The sequence below is a fragment of the Mus pahari genome, chromosome 1 (genome assembly GCF_900095145.1).
Source record: "Mus pahari chromosome 1, PAHARI_EIJ_v1.1, whole genome shotgun sequence".
Classification (NCBI taxonomy): domain Eukaryota; kingdom Metazoa; phylum Chordata; class Mammalia; order Rodentia; family Muridae; genus Mus; species Mus pahari.
This window is the reverse complement of record NC_034590.1, coordinates 110490166-110513152: the sequence shown is the minus strand read 5'-3', so window position 1 is coordinate 110513152 and position 22987 is coordinate 110490166. Positions and strand designations below refer to the sequence as shown.

General features: G+C 48.0%; 2 protein-coding genes across 4 annotated transcripts in view; one reads left to right on the top strand and one right to left on the bottom strand.

The window, feature by feature from the left end:
- Nucleotides 1–1219, top strand: part of Rnh1 (ribonuclease/angiogenin inhibitor 1) — an 11600-nt gene extending 10381 nt beyond the window's left edge. For all 3 annotated transcript variants that reach the window (XM_021200191.2, XM_021200181.2, XM_021200172.2), the window contains exons 9-10: nucleotides 695–865; nucleotides 976–1219. In XM_021200191.2, coding sequence (XP_021055850.1) covers nucleotides 695–865; nucleotides 976–1063 — 259 coding nt within the window. In that variant the 3' untranslated portion in view covers nucleotides 1064–1219. The remainder of the gene's footprint in view (nucleotides 1–694; nucleotides 866–975) is intronic.
- A 5002-nt stretch (nucleotides 1220–6221) lies between these two features.
- The window catches only part of Ptdss2 (phosphatidylserine synthase 2), a 25607-nt gene continuing 8841 nt past the window's right edge, over nucleotides 6222–22987 (bottom strand). The window contains exons 3-12 of the mRNA XM_021198858.1: nucleotides 19226–19308; nucleotides 15097–15164; nucleotides 10574–10708; nucleotides 10116–10166; nucleotides 9479–9592; nucleotides 9272–9390; nucleotides 7917–8031; nucleotides 7681–7826; nucleotides 7387–7572; nucleotides 6222–7037 (exon numbers count right to left, since the gene is read on the bottom strand). Of these exons, the coding sequence (XP_021054517.1) occupies nucleotides 6851–7037; nucleotides 7387–7572; nucleotides 7681–7826; nucleotides 7917–8031; nucleotides 9272–9390; nucleotides 9479–9592; nucleotides 10116–10166; nucleotides 10574–10708; nucleotides 15097–15164; nucleotides 19226–19308 (1204 nt within the window). The 3' untranslated portion in view covers nucleotides 6222–6850. The remainder of the gene's footprint in view (nucleotides 7038–7386; nucleotides 7573–7680; nucleotides 7827–7916; nucleotides 8032–9271; nucleotides 9391–9478; nucleotides 9593–10115; nucleotides 10167–10573; nucleotides 10709–15096; nucleotides 15165–19225; nucleotides 19309–22987) is intronic.

The window sequence follows — 22987 nt, the reverse complement described above, 5'->3', positions numbered from 1 at the left end:
GTCCTGGAACTCACTTTGTAGACCAGGCTGGCCTCGAACTCAGAAATCCACCTGCCTCTGCCTCCCGAGTGCTGGGATTAAAGGCGTGCGCCACCACGTCCGGCTTCATCATGTCACTCTTAATGTTTTGTCCTTTACCATTTACCCCAGCCATGCCTTCTGTGGCAGCACATCCTGACTCTTTGTCATTCTGGATGGACACCACAGGGCTATCAGCCTGGAGTCTCTCCTGTCTAGGAAATAGCATCTTGGCTGTGGGATGCTCTGCAAGTCTTGGGGAAAGGAGTGTGGGTTCTCTCCCATGAGGCTTGGGGCCTGCTACATTCGCCTACAGATGGGGTTCTGCAAATTTCAGGCACACCTCAGGGAGCCAACCCATAGCAGCTTCTTGTCACCTTGTACTCCCCTGGCTTCCTCTGGTCTGTACCCTAATCTCCCTCAGTCTGGAAACCTGTCTACTGTGTTACTTTCTCTGTGCATCCTGATGTAGTTTGGCCTTGGTGCACAGACTTCTGACCTAGCCAGGCTCTAAGAGAGCTAAGAGACATGGATATGCCCTCTGAAGCTGTGAACCGTTCCCTCTCAGGGGAAGCTAGAGTTCTATTTTATCCACCTGAGGGAAGCATGAAGTATGGAGGGGCTGCCTTCCTGCTAAATCTCAGATGTGGGGAACAGCTCTGCCCTTTCCACCCAGGCTGGGAGACTGTGATGTGACAAATAGTGGTTGCAGCAGCCTTGCCAATGTCCTGCTGGCCAATCGCAGCTTGAGGGAACTGGACCTCAGTAACAACCTCATGGGGGGCCATGGTGTCCTGCAACTGCTGGAGAGCCTCAAACAGCCCAGCTGTGCCCTTCAGCAGCTCGTGTAAGTGGATGTACTGGGGCGGCTGGGGCTCAGAGGGCTGTCAGGAAGTTGGGCGTGGATGAGTAAACAGGGGCACCCCAACTCACTTTTCCCTGCTTGCCTGTGTACAGCCTGTATGACATTTACTGGACAAATGAGGTGGAGAACCAGCTGCGGGCCCTGGAGGAGCAAAGGCCTTCCCTGAGGATCATTTCCTGATGTGCACCTCTGAACACAGCAATCCAACCCCAGGGGCAGCCAGCAGCATCTCTGGCTCTGGGTGTCCTAGTGTTGACCAGCAATAAGCACTGTGGTCTTACTTCAGTAGAAAACTTTGACACTTTATAACTATTAAAACACTTTGATGGCAAGAAAGGTACTTGTCGTTCTTTTTTTTTTGTTTGTTTGTTTTTCAAGACAGGGTTTTTCTGTATAGCCCTGGCTGTCCTGGAACTCACTTGGTAGACCAGGCTGGCCTCGAACTCAGAAATCCGCCTGCCTCTGCCTCCCGAGTGCTGGGATTAAAGGCGTGCGCCACCATGCCCGGCACATCCTTGTCGTTCTTTGTGGGCTGGTGTAGCTCTGCTATGGACCCATGATGCTATGACTACTTCCTGTGTACAGGGGAGTTCATGCATATGCTCAGTCCAGCAGTGGGTCCTGATTCAATCTCAAAGATGGCCTTTAAAAAACCAGGCTCTTAAACTGGGCATGGTGGCACACGCCTTTAATCCCAGCACTTGGGAGGCAGAGGCAGGCAAATTTCTGAGTTCAAGGCCAGCCTGGTCTACAGAGTGAGTTCCAGGATAGCCAGGGCTACACAGAGAAATCCTGTCTCAAAACAACAACAATAACAACAACAACAACAAAACCCAGGGTCTTGCTACTGTAGCCTTGGTCAGCCTTCCATACTACTAAGTACTGGGACTACAGTGTAGAGGGGTTCCCAGCTGTGCACCATTACACCTTGCTTCAGGGTAGGCCTTAAAGTGATTTTGAGAGCTGAAATCTTCCTCCTGCCCACACTGAGGAGTCTGAGTGAGGAGGACCTCGGCTTGCAACAGTCAATCATGACTTTGAAAGATACATTCCCATACCTGAAATCCCAGGAGGACTGGGGTAAGACTCAGTGGTAAAGTTCTCCCCAATACAAAAGGATTGAAAACAAACCACAAAAGATCAAAATCTCGTGTAAAGTCTAAAACCCCAAAATTATAAAAGGTTGCAATCTTCAAAGTGAAATTGCCAAAATAATTTCCATGACTAAAATCACTTAATGAGAAGGGTGGTCAGGGGCTGGAGAGATGGCTCAGGAGTTAAGAGCACTGACTGCTCTTCTAAAGGTCCTGAGTTCAAATCCCAGCAACCACATGGTGGCTCACAACCATCTGTAATGAGATCAGATGCTCTCTTCTGGGGTGTCTGAAGACAGCTACAGTGTACTTATGTATAATAAATTTAAAAAAAAAAAAAAAGAGAAGGGAGGTCAGTCAAAATTCTACAAGAGACTGGCTGTGTGATGTGGCAAAAATGAAAGCTAAGGGGTTTGCTTATTTTATAAGGTTTATTTTATTTTTTCATTTTAAATTTTTTGGTTTTTCTTATAAATCCTGGTTAAAACAACACAAGTTGGTTGTTGTAGAAATTTTTAAGCTCAGTCTGGGGTTTCTACCCTGCCTTTGACCATTTAGTTTCCAGTTAAGACACTCAACTTCTGTTATTTACAATAAGCATTAAACAGGACAAGAGCTGGGCAGGTATCTACCCTTCCTGTTATTAAAATCTATTTTCTATCAATAACTCAGTTATTACTTCCTATGTTTCATCTGGACAGGGTTTCTCTGTGTAGCTCTGGCTGTCCTGGAACTCACTCTGTAGACCAGGCTGGCCTTGAACTCAGAAATTTGCCTGCCTCTGCCTCCCAAGTGCTGGGATTAAAGGCGTGTGCCACCACTGCCCAGCAAGGTTTATTTCTATTATTTCTTTTACTTTTGAGACCGGGTTTCATTATGTAGCCTTAGGTGAACACAGACCTGCTAAGCAGACCAGGCTGCCCTGAATCCACAGATCTGCCTGTTCTTTGTCTTTCAAGTACTGGGCTTAAAGGTGTGTGCAAATTTACTTTTATGTATATGGGTGTTCTGCAAACATTTATGTCTGTGCAGTATGTTCATACCCAATAAAGCAGGTGAGTGTCTGATCCACTGGAACTGAGTTACAGCCATGTGGTGCTGTGAAACCAGGTCCTCTGCTTGGTGCTTAGTCATCTCTCCAGTCCCCCTCCCCCCATATATATATTTACCCTCCCCCCTTAGCAGAAGGGAATGTTTATTGGTGCACATAGCCATGGGCAGACTCTCTTCTGCAGAAAGTCACTCAGAAAAAGATCATTTATTATATTTCTTTTTTTAAAGATTTATTTATTATATAAATAAATAAGTACACTGTAGCTGTCTCCAGACACTCCAGAAAAGGGAGTCAGATCTTGTTAAGGATGGTTGTGAGCCACCATGTGGTTGCTGGGATTTGAACTCTGCACCTTCGGAAGAGCAGCTGGGTGCTCTTACCCCCTGAGCCATCTCACCAGCCCCTTATTATAGATAGGTTCTCTGTGTAGCCCTGGTTTGCCTCTTAAGAGATCAGCCTCCTTTTGCTGAATGTTGGGATCAAAAGCATGTGCTGTCATGCTCAGCTAAAATTATATTTACTTGTATATATGTACCAACTGTTAACATCTATCTACAATACTGATTGAGAGGCTAAGTATTCCACTGTAACCCAGGCTGGCCTTAAAAGTTATAGTAGTCCTGCCTAAATTACTTGGAGTGCTACAATCACAGGCATAAACCACCATGACCACCAACTGTTGAGATGTGGTCTTTTGCTGTGTATTGTAATGCTAAGTGAGGGACCCCAAGACTTGGTTGCCCCAGAGACAACAAAGTCCAAATGTAGTCTCAAGTTTTGGTATGTGACCTTGCCTTCAAGTTATTTTTGATTGGTAAATAAAGATGGCAACAGCCAATAGCTGGGCAGAAGAGACACAAGCAGGCTTTAGGGTTCCTGGGCCTGGGGGGTCAGAAGAGGACCCCAAGGGAGAAGAAGGTGAGGAAGAAGAAAAAGTCACCATGAGTTAGGAGTCAAGAAAACATGGCCTTGGAGCCGGGTGGTGGTGGCGCACGCCTTTAATCTCAGCACTTGGGAAGCAGAGGCAGGCGGATTTCTGAGTTCGAGGCCAGCCTGGTCTACAAAGTGGGTTCCAGGACAGCCAGGGCTACACAGAGAAACCCTGTCTCAAAAAACCAAAAAAAAAAAAAAAACAAAAAACAAAAAACAAAAAACATGGCCTTGGGGTTGGAGAGATGGCTCAGAGGTTAAGGGCATGGTCTACTCTCCCGGAGGTCCTGAGTTCAATTCCCAGCAACCACATGGTGGCTCACAACCATCTGTAATGGGATCTGGTGCCCTCTTCTGGCCTGCAGGATCTATGCAAGCAGAACACTGTATACATAATAAATAAACCTTTCAAAAAAAAAGAAAAGAAAACATGGCCTTGAAGGCTGGTCAGTTGGAGTTAAGAGCAGCCCAGATGAAACACAGTAAGTAATAACTCAGAGTTATCGATAGAAAATAGATTTTAATAACATAGAGGGTAGATATCTGCCCAGTTCTTGTCCTGTTTAATGCTTATTGTAAATAGAAGTCGTGTGTCTTTGAACCGGAAACTAAATGGTCAAAGGCAGGGTAGAAAACCCAGACTGGGCTTAAAAATTTCTACAACAACCAACTTGTGTTGTTTTAACCAGGATTTATAAGTAACCTGATTAAAAATGAGCAATACACCAAAACAGATATAGCTTTAAGACAAAAGCCAGGAAGGAAAATGCCCGTTGCCATTGGTCACCTGGGAACTGCAAATCAAACCCAGGAAGGTGTCACCTTACCTCCTAAGAATGGCTGTCAGCCAAGAGACACCAGGTGTATGGGGTTGCGGAGATGGTTCCAGGAGAAGAGCACTTGCTGCCCCTGCAAAGGAACTGTTCCCAGCACTCCTCGGCCAGCTCTCAACTGTCTTCTTTACTCCACTTCCAGGAGACCCACAGACATCTGGCCTCAGGCACTCATGTGGTACACATGCATACATCCAGGCAAAACACTTCTCATAAAGGAAAATCTTTAAAACATTTTAAGTAGAGAAAAGAAAAGAAAAGAAAAGAAAAGAAAAGAAAAGAAAAGAAAAGAAAAAAGAAAAAGAAAAGAAAAGAATCAGGTGGTGGTGGGGCACACCTTGGAGGCAAAGACAGTCAATCTCTGAGTTCAAGACCAGCTTGGTCTACAGAGTTAAGTTTCAGGACAGCCAGGACTGTTGCACAAAGAAACCCTGACTCAAAGAAACAAAACCAAAAGATAACAAATACTGGTCAGAGTTAAAAATGGTTGCTCAGTCTTCTAATTCCACCACTCGGGAAGCAGAAGCAAGGAGACCGCTGCCAAGTGTGAGGACGCAGAGAGATGAGCAAACTTGCAGCTGGTAGCCATGTGCATTTAGTACAGTGTGGAAAGCAGTATGGGGCTCCTCAAAGACGTAAAAATGGAGCTATGGGATGGCCCAGCAATTGCACTACCATACACACAAAACCCAGGCTGAATCAGTCAGTGTCAGACACCTGTACTGCCTGCATCACTACAGCAGTGGTCACAGCAGCCAGAGAGTTGGGAGGAAAACAATGAGGTACACGGGGGGTGGATGGGGGCTAAAGACCACCTCTAACTCCAACCCTCAGGGGTCTGATTGGCCTCCTCTATTAGCATCTGCACTCATGTACAGACATATAATTAAGAAAAAAAATTTAAAAGGAATTTTAGTTAAGCATAGTGGCACAAAACAGCATTTGGGAGGCTGAAGCAGGGCTGCTAAGAACGTGAGGAGAGCTTGGGTTGGACACCGAGCCCTGTACCAGTCTGAACTATGCAGCAAAAGCCTGGCTCAAAAACCCAAAGACACGACCTGATGCCTTAGTCAGCTAAGAGACTTCATCTTTGCATGCGTGGAAAAACTGAATTTGTTGGAAGACAATCCCAATGGCTTCGATGTAAAGCAAGGTTCACAGTCATTTCCCATGGTTATTCTTCAGCGATCACCAGCCCCACACCCAGTGAGAAACAACGTGGTAGACAGGTAGCTGCCCAGGACCTGTTCTGTGAATGGCTATGCCTGCCCTAGGAGAGCTGTGCCCCACAAGCCCTCAAAGCCCTGTGAGAATGCGCGTGTGCGCACACGCGCGCGTGCACACATGCACACACACACACATACACACACACACACTCCCCTCCTCTGCAAGGCATCTAGAGCATGGGGTAAAGGGAAGCCAGAGGCTATTCACCTTCATTATCACTTTATTTGTTCCATTTGCTCAAGGGAGCCATGGTGACAGCACCCTAGCACCCGGGGTACAGGTCTCCAAATTGGGCTCTCTGGCCGCAAAAGGTCAACCTGTGACCATCATGTATACACCCTTCAGTTTATAGTCCTGCTTGGTTAAAGGAAGGCTCCAAAGGAAATGGCTCAGCACTGACTCCAGACCCACCACTTTGCAATCATCTTGGTATTATGATATCCTTCACTTATGCTGCTGTAAGTTGGGTGGGACCACAGGGTCTCTTGGCGCTTCTGCCTACCCCATAGAGAGTGGAGAAAGAGTACCGAGATACCTCTCCTAGCCTGTGCTGAGACTGAGCACAAGGGAGACCATGGACCAGGGCCTTGGTTGACCAGGTAGAAAGACGGGGGAGGACTCCTGCTCTAGAGCAAGTTCCAGGCTCACTGTTTAGCTCATGGCCCCAAAGTAGTGTCAGGAGCCAATATGTGCACACACCTACCTGCACACAAACATGTACCCTCGTGGAGTGTGGATGCCCCCCTCCCCACCTCCTCTGAAGCAGGGAGCATGAGGAAGGGAGAAATGGGACAGCCCTATGGCACAAGGCCAGTGACGAGGGCAAGGCTCATGAAGCTGCTGAGGTTCCCTCCTCAGCAGTTACACCATCATTGGTGGCCCCCTCTTCCTCTGCAGTTCCAGTCCCTAGCAGGTCATCATCGGGCCCAGGTTGCCCATCCCCGTTGTTGATGGCTCTGGCCTGGTGACTCTGCTGCTTCTGTCGCCGGGTCTCCTTGTACCTCATGGTGATGTCCCTGTGGGGCAGCAGAGCCACCTCACCACCTGTTCCTGCAGCAGCCCCCAGCACAGGCCCCACAGACACCTGGATACCTTTGTTCTACAAGAGGTTACATGGGCTATAATTCTAGGAATAGCCAAGTAGAGGTCACGCTAAAGTGTCAGCTATAGGCAGGACAGGTCACCTCAAGTACCTGGATCTGCCAGGCAGAGCCACAGAGACTCAGAGAGTACAAGGGCCAAGGCAGAGCCACCAGGCAAGGCAAGGGTAGGGAATGGATAGAGCCTTGTCTGTATTCAATCAAAGAGGGGGACAGACACCACTCACAGTGAACCCTGATGGCCTGGGGTCCCACTCCCACTCACCGCAGGAAGAAGCGCCAGACAGTCCATGTAAGCACCAGGATGGAGCCGAGAGTCCAGCACTGGGAGATGTAGAAGGGCAGTGACAGGGTGAGTGTGTGCGGGTCATACTTCACCACGATGAGAAGCTCTGTGACTGTGATGGCTGCCACCAGCCAGGCCTGCTGGCCCAGCTTCCTGTGGGGCTTCCTGCAGAGAGGCAGCAGCTGCCTGGCTTATTCAGCACAAGGGCATTTGGGGCCCTTGGGGCTCCCAGGCTCTGGCATCCCACCCCCTAGGCCCTACGGCAGCCCTCACAATTCATCCATGAAGTCGTAGATCTCACGCATGGCCACACCACCCACGTTCACGAAGAAGACCAGCCTCAGAAGGACCAGGTAGTGTTCAGGGGGCATCCATAGCACAAATTTCAGGTAGAAGGTGTTTAGCTCTGCCAGCAAGAACTAGGGGATGGGAGAAGGTGGGTTCCATCAGTTCCAGAACTAACCGCTGGTGTTGCATGGATACCCAGTCACCAGGCTGCTGGGACTTACCACCAGAATGATGCCACACACGGCCAGCCAGCGGTGCAGGCTGGAGGCTGGCTTCCACTCAAAGCGTACCCAGCTGTAAGGCGTGAACTGAAAGGCAATCCTCTTCATCTTGCCCCTGGGAACCAGAGAGCCAGCAGCCTGAGGTCATGGCCAGTCTACCAGCTTTATTCAGGTCACAGAACAACAGCCAGAACCCAGGAGCCAGTGCCTATTGCTCTTCTCAGCAGACACAGGCTCTGCCCTGTCCAGAATCCCACATGGCAGAGGCTCCCAGACAGGAGGGGGGCCTTGTTTCCTATGGTCCCCAGGTTTTTTCTCTCCTGTGGTGCTAAGGGCCTGGGTCTCTATCCTCTCGCCCTCTTCCTTCCTCGTGCTGGGACTATCTTGCATAGCTCCTCTGTCCTTTTCTGTTTTGTTCCTTTGTTTTTGTTTTTTTCTGGTACATGGTCTCTCTGTTGTGTAGCTCTGGTTGTCCTGGAATTTGCTATGTAGACCAGGCTGTCCTTGAACTCAAGAAATCTACCTACCCGCCTCTGCCTCCCAAGTCCTGGGATAGACCCTGTTTTTGTTGTTGGGACAAGGTCTTACTATGTAGACCAGGCTGGCCTCCAATTCATACAGATCTACCTGCCTGTCTGGGATTAAAGGTATGTGTGTCACTATGCCTAGCTAATTTTTACTTTCATTTGTTGAAATACGATCTCATGTAAGCTAAGGCTAGCTAGCCTCAAACTTACTATGACTGACCTTCTGGTCTGCCTTTACAACAGCAGCAAATGAGGGTTACAGAACATTTGGATCATGTGGTTTTGGGCAATGAACCCAGGGCTTTGAGTGTGGTAGGCAAGCACTGTACCAGTTGAGCCATAGCCTCAGCTCCCACTTTTTCTGTTGTTTTTTGTTTGTTTGTTTGTTTATTTTTTGAGACTAGTCTTACTGGATTGCCTAGACTAAACTTGAACTTCTATGCTCAAGGAAGCATCCTGCCTCAGCTTACCAAGCAATGGCCTCTGTAGGCATATACCACCATTTCAGGTACAATTTCTCTTTCTTAAATCTTGTAGGTAGCAGAGAAACTTGGTATAGGGGTACACATTAGGACTCCCAGGAGTTGGGAGGTGGGGCCAAGAGTCATTCTAGAGTATAGAGCAAGTCTAAGGACAACCTAGGCTGTATGAGAGGTGGATAGATCAGGCCCACAGCCTCTTGAGAGAAGCAAGCCAGGGAGCTAGATGGAGGACCAACAGTCACTCTCTACCACTCTAATGTCTTGCTTGCCACCCTCCCAAATAGCAAGGCCTTGTCCTTGGGGGCCCAATGCTCTGTGGTTCCCTTCTATAACTCCCAAGATGTACTTGTAGGTTGGAATGTTCCAGAGGCCCTGCCACTTATATGTCTTCAGGGACAGCCACTCGAGGGTCTTCATGCCACAGTAGATGCCCAGCCCGTTGCAGATGAGGACGTCCATGATCCACTGGGTCAGGAAAGGAGAGGAGTTAACCATAGGGCCTGAGATGACAGGCCAGGGCCCACCCAGGCTGTGCCTTGCCTGCTGCACCTACATGGTCCCACCAGCACTCGCTGAAGTTGGGCAGCTGGTGCTCCAGGCTATACTCCAGGAACTCGAACATCACACTGATGATCATGCACATCCACCAGTCACGGATCATGAGGGTCTGTGAGGGCCAGACAGCTCCCGTCAGGTTTTACCACTCTATCTCTACAGACAGCACCACTCAAACACACAATCCCTGCCTTCTGCCCCCAGTCCCAGCAGGTCCCCCAGTAAATGTAGCAGATGGGCAGCCACCTTTCTAATTTGAAGATTTTCAGCCAACATGGAGGGGCACTGAGCTCTAACAGGAGGTCTGGTTCAAGCCATGGGTTGGGATGGACAGGCAGCACTTTTGTGGGGATACATCTGGGGCCAGGCTGTCCTGGGCTTCCTGCCTTGCCATTTCCCTCACTCCCTGTTCCTAACTGGCCACAGTGCTAGTAACAGGGCATGGCTCTGAAGAGCAGGATCAGCACTACACGTAAGTCCGCCTGAGAAACTACAAGTCTCTGGTGTCATACATATTCTCCAGGGTGGCTCAGTGCTTCTGCACCAGGGCTCACCCACCTGTGGACCATTTGTGGACCGAAATGGCCCGGAACATGGCGAAAGGGGAACTAGGCAGAGCCAGGGTGTTACCCTACCTTCAGATACCAGCCAATGAAGTGTGCAGGAACAAAGCCATCCAGCTTGTCCTGTAGGTAACAAGGATGCGACCCTGAGCCCCAGGTCCCACCTCAGGTACTCCCACCATCAGGCAGTCTCCTCCCCTGTGGTATCTTGGCCAAGTCTTCAGGGACCAGATAACCTCCTGCTGTGCAGTGGCCCAGGGTTACTCCCCTCCCCTTCACAACCCTCCAGGATGATGCCAACCCAGGGCCTGGCAAATATGCTGCTTCAGATGACCACACTGGCAACAGAGACCAGGATGCCCCTCTGATGGACTCTCATCTAACATGAACAAGGCCACAGGCCTACTCTGCCCCATACGAGTCTGAAGAAAAGCAGGAGCATGGACAGTCTTACTGGGCACCCTGCCTGATCCCATAAAAGCTAGGGCAGTCCTGGGCTGCTGAAGCCCTGCAGTTGAGAATACTCCTACCCAGATGTTGTGGAAGGGGTCAGTCTTGTTGTCAGCATCATAGATGAGGCAGTTGCCCCCGTAGTCCCTCTCTGGCAATGGGACTCCCAGCCTGGGATCCACATACTTCAGAAACTGCCGGCCATCCTGGACTGTCTGCAAAGCAGAGCCATTAGTGTGGTGAGGCTTAGCAAGGCAGCCTGGATGGAGTGGTCTGTAGTGTGACCTCTAGCTTGGTCAGTATGTTACAGGGACAGCAGCTCTTCCACTCCAGCTAGGGCTGGAGAGCTGAGGGTGCCTTGGTCCCCAGTGAGCCATCAGGGCACAAATGCCAGCCCCTACCACACTCTCTCCAGTGGATATTGGACTAGATCCCTATCCAGAAGAGGCAGCCCCGCACTGCTGCCTTTCCCACATGGTCCAGGGCCATGTCTAAGGACTTTGTCAAGCACAAGCCCATTTTTCTGGATATGCAGCAGTTGGTAAAGTTCTGTCCCCTTGGTGGATTAAACATGTTTGGACACAAAAGAGGAGGGGACCCTTGGAGCAAACCTCAAGCCAGGACAAAGAGAAGCCTCAAAGACCTAGAGACCATGGGAAATAGAGGTCTAGCAGAGGGACAGAAGCAAGCAGAACAGGACCAGAGATGAATCAGGCTGGCCAGCTGGGAGTCTAGCCCTTGATCTGAAAGTCAGGGTTCACCTGTCCCTGGTGCAGATTCCACAGGTGGCCATCTTGTTAATGCCCTGTGTCCTGGAAACAAACTAGCAAGACTTGAGGACATGCTGAAGCAGGAATGTTCCTGAAACCACCTTCCAGCTTAAGCCCCGAGGCTTCATGACGTCAGAAAAGATGAGTTCTAGGCTTGACAGAAGTTAGGATCAAAGGTACCTACCTACCTGTTCTTAGTTTCAAAATATCTGCCAAACAAATGGTGCTTCCAATCACCATGCAGAACCCCATGATGCCACGGCACTCTATGGAGGGCATGGGGGGGAGGAGGCAGAAGGGAAGTCCCTACATTGCAGGAGGAGTTTCAAGAGATACTAGAACCAATATGAACAAGGTGATGGGTTGTACACTCTGTAGCCGAGTACCTGGACACCTGACCGGCAAACCCAGGTCCCAGACTGCTGTCTCTTAAGACTAGCATCTGTCCTTCAGGAACCAAACAGGGCCCTAGGGAAAAGGCTGATTCCAGGACTCAAGCAGGAGGTACACATAACTGGAACATCTATGGTCTGAGTCAGGAAGCGCTTCAACAGATAAAAAACCTAGAACCCTTAAAGAAGGAATGTGTCAAACAAGACAGAAACTAAAGGAGAGCGCTAGGGTCTAAAGAACTTCAGCAAAAACATAGAAGCAGTATTTGAGTATACAACCTGAACAAAATAACTTTGAGTCATGCTGATAACAACAAATTATTAGATACTTAACACATGGTTGGAAAGAGACAGGTTTTCCTCAAGAGGAATTCCATAATACATAGATACACAACCCCGAGATAGTGGAGCCCAAGTCCTGGCTCCTACCCGGACATGGATAACACATAGAAACTTCCTTCCAGAGAGCAGATAGGCATAGGCAGTAAAAGGACTGTATGAAGGAAGCCCGGCAGCCTCTCCATGGTCAGGGTTAGTCTTACCAGGGAGAAGCCCCACTGACAGACAGCTTATACCTTAAATCTGGCCAAATCCTAAAAAATATATCAGACAAATCCTAATGAACTCCAATGCCAAAGACAGGAAACAAAACAAAACAAAACAAAACAAAACAGTTCAAGGGAGGAAATCTAAGAAAGGATCTCGTGAATATGGATGCAAAGATCCTGGGCAGAATCCTAGGAGGCTGGGTCCAGACTACAGACAGGGCTAGACAGCACCACCTCCCCTCAGGAAGGCCCACAGCTTCCAAGAAGAAAATCATGCCAGGCATTGCAATGCACACCTCTGACGGCAGCACTCGGGGAGGCAGAAGCAGGACATAAGCTTACTTACAGCAAGCTCAGGACCAGCCTTGGCTATACAACAAGACCCCGTTTCAAAACCAAACCAAACCAACATTCCAAATGAACCACATTTTAAAAATTATTTGGTGTAAATACCATCATCAATAAAAGAAAAACTCACATAATCACCTTACTTAATGTAAAAAACACATCTCACAATAAAGGAAAAACTCACATAATCTTTTTTTTTTTTTTTTTTTGAGACAGGGTTTCTCTGTGTAGCCCTGGCTGTCCTGGAACTCACTCTTTAGACCAGGCTGGCCTCGAACTCAGAAATCCAACTGCCTCTGCCTCCCAAGTGCTGGGATTAAAGGTGTGTGCCACCACCGACCAGCTTCACATAATCATCTTACTTAATGTAGAAAAGGCATCTCACAAAATCAAAAAGCCTAACATCTAATAATGAAAACCATAAGCCAGCTACACCAGAACAGCTTCCACTTTGGTGAAGTCAGAGCTCAGATTGCACCTCGCAGAAAGGCTGGATACTTCTATAAGGTCGAGAACCAGTTAAGGAGGTCCATGCTTGTGATCAGTCTTCGGAAGGCCCAGCTAGGGGAGTCAGGCAAGAGTGGGAAACAGAAGCCAGCAGACTGTAAGAAAGTGTGGCAGCATCCTGGTGCAGATGGCAGGGGCTAGACAACAACAAACCCTGCACAAGTACTAGAGCTGGTGAGTTTAGCAGGGCCACAGGACACAAATCAACACAAAAACTATTTCTACACCCTATTAGCAAATAAAATACTTGGGAATAATTTAACAATGGAAGTACAAAATGTACATTATGAAAACTATAAAACATAATAGGAAGGCATTAAGGGGCTATAAAGGGATAGAAAGAGAACTCATGTCCATGAAGCACAAGACTTAACACTGGGATGGCGGTATTTTACACTGACCAACTCGACACGACCCCTGGCAGCATCTCACCTGCTGGGGTGGGGCTCAGTAGCAGAGCATTTGCCTGGCATGCGGGAGGATTGGATTCCATCACCAGCATTGCAAACAAAGAAAAAGAAACCTCACCGGCTCTCTTACATCAACAGCCAGAAAGAGAGTCTAGTATTCACTTGGAAATGCAGGTGATCAGCTGACACAGGGCAATCTTGAGAGAGAACAGGGGCTGGAAAAATGGCTCAGTGGTTAAGAGCACTGACTGCTCCTCTAGAGGTCCTGAGTTCAACTCCCAGCAACCACATAGTGGCTCACAACCATCTCTTGTGTAATCCGATGCCCTCTTCTGGTGTGTGACGACAGCAACAGTGTACTTACATAAAAGAAAAAAGAAAAGAAAGAGAAGAACAGTGTGGAAGATTGTTATTGCCACCTGACCTACCAGACACCCACCAGCCTTTGCAGAGCTGACAGCCCATTAGTAGCAGGCTTAGTCTGTGAACTATACAGCCCAGAGGAGCCCTGAAGACCACCTAGGTGTGCTATGGAGTTTTCAAATGAATCCCTGGCAGGAAAAAGACAAGAGATGCCACCTTATACCCATTAGGATATAATTTCATTCACCACCAGCAAATCCACCTCTGAGCACTCAGACAACAGAACTGAAAGATGGTATAAAGCAGCAGGAATTCTAGGTCAGCACTGGTGGGATGCAAGAAGGCACAGCCACGCTGGAATGCAATCTGGCAGCTCCTCAAACAACATTAAAGGCCTGTGTGATGGGACCAGTGAGACCACAATGGGCCTGTCTAGGAGAAGAATACAACTTTGTATCCCACAAGCCCTAACAGGATTGTTGAGAGCAGCTTGATTCACAGCAGCTCCTAATGGGAAACCAAATGCCTCTAGGGTCCTGAAATGTCCCTCAGCCATAGGAAGAGGCACTGTACTGACAATACAGCTGGGTGGACCTCAAAGATATGACATGTGTTATCAAGGGTTCACAAGGTCCACTCGGGGTGTTCTGAGACAAGTTTTGACAGATGGTAGGTAACTGGAGGGTAGAACAGAGAGGCTATCAAAGATATCTGAGTGAGTTTTCTAGATATGGGACTGTTCTGGCTCTACAAGGATGTTTGTACATGCACAGGGACTCAGCCCTGCATAACTGCCCCAGACGGTGCACTTCACACAATAAAAAACCTAGCCACTCACTCATGGGACTCAGAATTCAGTGACTGAAGCAGTGTGGACCATTAGTGAACATATAATGCAATACTCCATTCCCCTCCCACACCCCTAGTGAGCGGCAAATCCCACCAGCTCCCTGGGTCCCAGGCAGGTCAAAATTCCTAAAGCTGCAGCTATTCAGCTACAGATCTGCTGGACTGCACTTTACCTGTCTTATAATCAGATGAGCTGTCTTCCCTGTGTCTGTCCCGACTTGCACATAAATATGGTAGCAGCCTGTGCCTGTACCCACACTAAGACACCCCTCCGTATGGGCCAAGCTGGAGGTTAGGACAGTTTTGTGTCTACCCAGGCTTGTCCAGCCTGGCTTCTTGCCAGCACCCTGGGGCCTGAGGATTCAAGCCTCCTCTATTATCTATTCCTGTTTTATCAACCAAAAAAAGCTGCTTACCTGGAAAAGGATGAAGATGAGAAACAATTCGTAGACCACACTAACACACAGCCAAAACCGCCAGTAAGCTACAACAAGATAACAGCAATGTCAGGGGCTCTGCTCTGGGGCGCTAGGCTCCACCCAGCCCCAGAAGGCTCCTGATCATAGACAGTCTTTTTAAAGGGATGCTTAGGTGTCCTTCATAGAATCTTTATAGGCAAGGACTAAATGAAGTTACACAGAGCTTCTCTATGAAATGTGAGATGCTTTCCTCTTCTTGAGTTCCAAGGTCTTTACTCCGTTTGCCTTGCTGCTGAGGCACAGAAGGCCCATGATGCTGGTAAAACGTAGTGAGGGCAGCATCCTGCTCTGAGGTGTACTGATGCTGCTGACCTGCACCACACTTTGCTGGACACCTCTTCCAGGGGTGAAAATCTCATAATTCTAATATGTTCAATTTCTTATTATGAATGAGTATGAAGTTTTAGTCTTCTTCATTTAGGAAAAGTGTTTTTAACACAAACCAAGCCGGGCGTCATGGCGCACGCCTTTAATCCCAGCACTTGGGAGGCAGAGGCAGGCGGATTTCTGAGTTCGAGGCCAGCCTGGTCTACAGAGTGAGTTCCAGGACAGCCAGGGTTATACAGAGAAACCCTGTCTCAAAAAAAACCAAAAAAAAACCAAAAAACAAAAAAAAAAAACCCCAAAAAAACCCACACACAAACCACATTTATATCTGCAGATTTCTCCTATTGAAACACCTCTCCATCCCTGAATGCACTATGGTACTGAAGAGCCAGGGAGGTTCTGTGCATTAATAATGTGTGACCTGATCTACTTGGTTGAGAATAACCAGGGAACGTGATGTAGGAAGCCCTCAATAGCATTTGCTCATGGTTACTCTCAGATACAGATGGTGGAAGAGCCTGTGTGAAAATCTTCACCAGCAGAGGGTAGCAAGCTGGCCTCCACTCCTGCAGTGTGTGTGTATGTGAGAAGAACAGATATGTCAGGCCCCACCTCCTGCAGGAACCCTGATGTCATCAGGTCTGATGTGGACAGCACCTCTTCAGCTATTGCTCTCTCCCATCTTCCCCATAGGCTTTCCAAGCAGAGCCCAAATCAGAAGCAGAAGCATCTCATCCGTGCCTCCTTTAGGCCCATCTGCATATCCAGCTGCTTCTACATCACCCCCCAAACTCTGACTTCTTGTGTTGGTTGTTTTGATGCCAGTGCCCCTTGTCTACCCCAAAATAAAATGTGAGAAAGGATCAAAGGCAGCTCAGCACTGCTGGGGATGGCGCTGAACCCTAGATATGCTGGGGATGGCGCTGAACCCTAGCTTTTGGGAAAGGGCTGGGTTGTAGTTCAGTGGGGCACATTTGTATAGGACAAATGAGGTCCAGGGTTCAGCTCCTAGCACTGCTAGACAAAAACAAAAGCAAAAAACTGAATGGAGAGAAGCTGTTTCAGAAGAACTGGGACTTGTTTCAAGGTATTCGCTTGGAATCACAACCAATTACAGTTTCCAAATAAAGCAACTCCCCAGGCAGGTCAGCTGAAGCCTCAGTTTGCTGCTCTAATGAGGGCAAGCAGATAATGGCCCTGGTTGAGGCAGCCTGACCAGGTCTTCCTAACAGCAGAGCAGTAGGTAAGGCAGGGCCCGCTCCTCCCTGGGATGGATGCCCTCGGAGTTGTCCCCTCTCACAGTGCACTGACCTCTTGCTCAGCTACAGCACACACCCTTTCACTGGAGGCCCTGGGATCCATGCTCAGTATATCAACAAAAAGTGGGGTGGGAGGTGGCTGAGGACAGACTTCCTACATGAATAAGACAGAATGGGAAGAAGCCTGGAACTTATGCAAAGCAACTACACTAGAAGGAAAGGCAGAGCAGAGCTCTCAAAGTAACCCACAGATGAGCATGCATGTTAGGAGAGGGTTCCTGGGCTTGGTAACACACGCCTTTAATGCCAGCACTCGGGAGACAGAGACCAGCCTGGTCAGCATAGTTCTAGGCAGCCAGAGCTACACAGTGAGACCCTATCAGCGGGGAGAAAAAAACGGAGGCAGAGGAACAACATTCTAGTACTGGGTAGCTGTAACTGTACTCACTCAGATCAGAGCCCTGTGGGGACCTCCCAAAGTAAAACCTTTCATGCATGGTAACTTCTGTTTGCCATGATATAGGGCTTGTGCTCCTAGACTAAAGAACCTGTGTGTCTTGAAGACACTTCAAGAGTCCAGGAGCCGTCGGGTGTGGTGGCGCATGCCTTTAATCCCAGTACTCGGGAGGCAGAGGCAGGCGGATTTCTGAGTTCGAGGCCAGTCTGGTCTACAGAGTGAGTTCTAGGACAGCCAGGGCTACACAGAGAAACCCTGTCTCAAAAAACCAAAAAAAAAAAAAAAAAAAAAGAGTCCAGGAGCCAAGTGCAGAAGTTACTGCCAGCTCTCCAGTGTGGTGCCGTCTGCCATGCTCCTTGAGATGTGGCTCTTGAGAGGAAGCTGCCTTCCCGTATGGGCTTATAGCTCTCTTCCTCCAAATGCAGGACAAGCCCTTAGCAATTAGCCAGCCCCTGTCCCTCTACACATGTAGTTTTATTGTAACAAAGCAAACTATACAACTTTAACACCCAAAATTATGCATCTTCCTTTCTAGTATACCAAATATACATGTGTGTGTAATTAAATTACAAACAGAGAATGCCAACTCCAAATATAACTCTACAGATTCTGCTGACTTTTCCCACTGTGTTGTAGGACAAATCATTATTGGCAGGGAAACTAACTTCAAAATGGCATCTTAAAACACATAGGGAGCCGGGCGTGGTGGCGCACGCCTTTAATCCCAGCACTTGGGAGGCAGAGGCAGGCGGATTTCTGAGTTCGAGGCCAGCCTGGTCTACAGAGAGAAACCCTGTCTCAAAAAACAAAAAAAAAAAAAAAAAAAAAACAAAAACACATAGGGGCTGGAGAGATGGGGATAGACAGGAGGATATCTATGAGTTCAAGGCCAGTCTGATCTACAGAGATAGTTCTAGGACAGCCAAGGCTACACAGAAGACCCTTGTCTCAAAAAAACCAAAACAACAACAACAAAAAAAACAACACTTGCTGCTAAGATGAAGTAGGCACTTTTTATTCTGGTTCAACTCCTAGTGTGGCAAGGCTGGGTGGGTTCAGAGGGTGAAGGCCACTCAGAAATCTAGCAGCAATCACAAACCATACAGCCTGCTCAGGGTCTCAAGGGCCCAGCTCAGAGCTTCAGGACAGGGGAATCATGTTCACAGCTTCAGAACTAACTAACTCACCCTTGGCAGACATTCCCCATTCTCGAAGGCTAACAAGCTCAAGGCTAATCACTTATCTCTTGCTCCTACAGTGGTTGGTTAAACAATCAAGTAAGTAAGTACACAGATACATATGGGAAAATATCAAGACTGCCTACTTTACAAAACAATACAAAAACAAAAAAATAAACAAAACCCAGGAAAAACAGTAATACTGGGGGACTCACTTGAGGTCCTGGTACAAAGGAAGGAAGGCAAGAGAATTCCTTGCATCTAAGAATTTGAGGATAGCCTGAGCAACAGTGAGACCCTCAAAAATAAGCAAATAAATAAATATACACAAGACATCCAAATTTAAGAGTTTATTTTTTAAAATGCCTAAAAATAGTTTCTGTATTTTCACAGTTTATACTCGCATTGAGGCAGAAAAGAAACATGTTTTTCAGTATATGCCAAGGCCCTTAAGAAGTGACACCAACCAACTTGTAGCCTCAAGGGCCTCCTCATCTGAGCTCTGGCCAACTGAGCAGGCAAGTGGGTGGCTTGTGTCCTCCAGCTGAGGTTCACAGGGGGCAATTTGATGCCATAGATTGGTCAGAACTTGGGTGGGGGTGGTGGAGACAGTACTCAATGACACTCATAGGTCTCCAGCCCCTCCTAGGATCCCAGGCAGGCACCCCCGTCTGCAGGAAGGTGAGAAAGCCACAGATGGGGAGAGACAAGAGGAGGAAGTACAGTCAGCAGCCACAGGAGGAGCTGGCAGAGGGGGACAGGACATTCACATCCAGCAGCTCAGATACAGCAGCTGCTCAGAACAGAAGAGACGTGGCACACACAGAAAAGAAATGATGAGTTACCTGGATGAGGTCTGGAAAATGGCCCGTCTTTAGCTTGTGTGACTCCAAAACATAAGAAAACCAAAATACTGGCCACAATACCTCTGCAAATAAAGAACAAACAGCCCCTCAGTGTGTGCAGGCTTCTTTCAGGCAGAGGTGGGAGGCAGCAGGGACCCCAGTGGACACCCATGATAAGCTAGCCATGCTGGAAACAGCCCATAACTCCATCTGGCAGCAACTTGGCGGGAAGCTGCTCCACAATAGCTCACTCCACCTCAACAGCCCACAGGCAGCACACTCTTAGATGTCCATGTGTTAGGTTTCCCATGTCATTTAGTGTCACCACCGGTTTACTTGATTAGACCTCATAAAGCCTCTGAGAAACATCAGGATCTAATGGCTATCTATCTCATAGCACATTGTCTAATGGGCCTTGCCAGAATTTTCGTCCTGTTACGATACCACCTCCTACACCAATGTGCTCTTGGAGGTGCAGGATGGGAAGTGATACCTACATGTAGACCACACATTGAAGACAGGGCACGGGGTACAGAAGCACGGACCACGCTGAAGCCGTGAGACCACAGTTCCTGCTAAGGACCCGCTCAGGCCAGTGTTCACAGGAATCCCAGTCTCACTCTGCCCTACCCTGTCTGATGCCCTTAACATCTGGACATCCTATCTCATGGCCGTGGACAGAACAAGCCAAGAAAACTGAGTATTACTTGCCTGCCCTGAGCAGCCAAGATGAGAGCCACCCCCAATCTTAGCAGAGCATCTGCAGCTCTCCAATGCACATGTGATCTATGGATTAGTCTCCAACCTGGCTCTATACCACTGCTGCCTGGAGGAACAGAGCACTCGATGTTCAGCTCTGAGGAGAGGGATCACAGCTCTTTCACAGAAGCACTAGCAAGACAGGAGGTGGGAAAGGAACCTGGAAAGGGCTCCCTAAAGTGATACCTCACACAAGGCACAGCCTGAATTAGTTGCCTTCCCATGTAGAATGCTATCCTATTAGGTGAAGGACAGTTACCATTCCTAAAAGAATAGAAATAAAGGTCAAGACAAAGTGATGCCACTGTTCTGCTCACCCGAGACAAGCCTGGGTCACACCTACCTGGGACCCTGTGGTGCAAAGCAACACATAGCCACGTAGGCTGGGTGGTATGGGACCAGGGCCATAAACACAAGGCTGGTGTGAATGATGATTTACAAGGATGGGCTATAAGAAGTACCTATGTAGGGCTGGTGAGATGGCTCAGAGGGTAAGAGCACCTGACTGCTCTTCCAAAGGTCCTGAGTTCAAATCCCAGCAACCACATGGTGGCTCACAACCATCCGTAAGGAGATCTGATGCCCTCTTCTGGAGTGTCTGAAGATAGCTGCAGTGTACTTACATTAAAATAAATCTTTAAAAAAAAAAGAAGTACCTATGTACCTGAAAATGTATCATCTGAGCAGAGGTAATGGAAAAGGAAAACAAATGCCTTAAATTTAAAATAAACTGGGCTAGAGAGATGGCTCAGCAGTTAAGAGCACTGACTGCTCTTCTAGAGGTCCTGAGTTCAATTCCCAGCAACCACATGGTGGCTCACAACCATCTGTAATGGTTGTGATCTGATGCCCTCTTCTCGTGTGTCTGAATAGAGCAATGGTGTGTACTCATATACATAAAATAAATAAATCTTTAAAAAATTTTAAAATAAATCTTTAAGCAAATAAAGTCTAGACTCTATCCTATTCGTTCTGTTCCCTCTAAAGTCCCCCTCTGCCCCAGATATCCAGGTAGGAAACACGACGGTGGGTCTTCTCTCCTGAGTCTCCTCAGGTGGTGACAGAGGCTGTTGTGGTGACCCAGGTGGCCGTGCGCAGGACTGATCAGCCTGCTTGAAGACTTCCCTGCTGCTTTTCTCATAGTAAGACTACGACCGTGGGCTGGGGGGGAAAGACCCGGGGCGCAAATGCCCTTCAGTCACCAACTACAGTTCCCACTGTTAATCTGATCTGACTCTTAGGGCACTATGCCTACCCTTGGGGCAGAGCCACCTTTCATGAGATTGTTCTGAACAGGAAGCATGCCCTTTGCCCATTTACTGCCCATTTAATCAACTTATCTCACTGTGGACAGGAGATTTCATACTTTGGGTAATCTTCCCATACCACTTTACTGATTTTGTTGCTCAGCACTGCCTTAGGCCATTACTGGGACATGACCTGAGAACACTAATGGGCTTTTTCTGAGTTTCAGACTCAACAGGAACCTCTAGGCCCATTTTGGACTTTTTCTTTTTCCCCCCTTTTTGCTTCAGTCCTGTACTTAAGAATGACTCTAAGGAGTCTGGGTCTCTCACTGAAGAACACCTGAAGCCAAGATTGGTTGTTGGGTATACCTGTTGCCGCTACGGTGAGGCTGGCTTTAGGCTCTGAGTTCAGAAAGTGCAAACACTTGCCTTCACCAACCTATATCCACACATATACAATTACCCTGGTATCTGTGGAGTGCTGGTTTCAGGATTCTCCAAAGATAATGAAATGTGTGAACACTCAGATCTTTTACATACAGTGCTATCTGTATAGCCACACATATCTCCCATTTCCTAAAAACATCTCTCAACTGCATATGCTACCTATATGGAATGTGGCTGCTATATACAGAGCTCACGACAGACAATAACAAGGAAAAAGTTTGTGCAAGCTCAATGTTTTCTTTCTAAAGAAAACTTAAATAGTTATTTATTCATTCATTCATGTGCACTGGAGGTTTGGCCTGCATGAATATCTGCACCACATGTGTGCAGTATCTACAGAGCCCAGAAGAAGGAATTAGAACTGGAGTTACAGACGGGCATGGTGGCGCACATCTTTAATCCCAGCACTTGGGAGGCAGAGGCAGGCGAATTTCTGAGTTCGGGGCCAGCCTGGTCTACAGAGTGAGTTCCAGGAGAGTCAGGGCTACACAGAGAAACCCTACCTCGAAAAACCAAAAGAAAAAAAAAAAAAGAACTGGAGTTACAAACAGCAAACAGTGGTGAGCTGCCACACAAGTGCTGGGAATCAAGCCTAGGTCCTTTGGAAGAGCAGCTCGTGCTCTTACACAGAGCCATCTCTCTGGACCCCTTTCAAAAGGGTTCAAGAATTGGTTGAATCTTCAGAGATGAAGCTAGTGGACACGGGAGGCTGAAGTATTACAGATAACATGCATTTCTGTTTGTAACTAACTGTATCTGTATTGAACTTAATCTGAGTTGGTTTCTGATGTTCTCCAGTGGGGGCACTTCTGACCTCTGTCCTCTGGGAACCTGAAAATTCTACTGATTTCTGGCACCTGTCACATAATCAAAGATACAGCAGCAGCAACTGCAGAGGTGCCCACAGGCTCAGCTGTCAGTCAATCCATGGACTCTTGCAGTCTCTGCCTCTGTTCTTAAAGAGCCCATCTCCTGGCACTTCAGGAGGCTCAGTGCATCTATAAATTGATTCTCTTGTCAACATGCCTTCGTTCTTAGGGTCCCAGCCATTACATTATCTAAGATAGCTTGTGAGTGTGTGTGTGTGTGTGTGTGGCACTTAGAAAGAAAGCCAGGGCCTCAATAGTACAAAGCAAATATTCTACCATTGCCTTCACCTTTAGAAGCACGATGCTGGACCACATGTGAGTTTAGTGGGGCTGGAGAGATGGCCCAGTAGTTAAGAGCACTGGATACTCATACAGAGCACCCAGGTCTAATTTTCACCAGTCAAACAAATATAGGAGAGAGAGAGAGAGAGAGAGAGAGA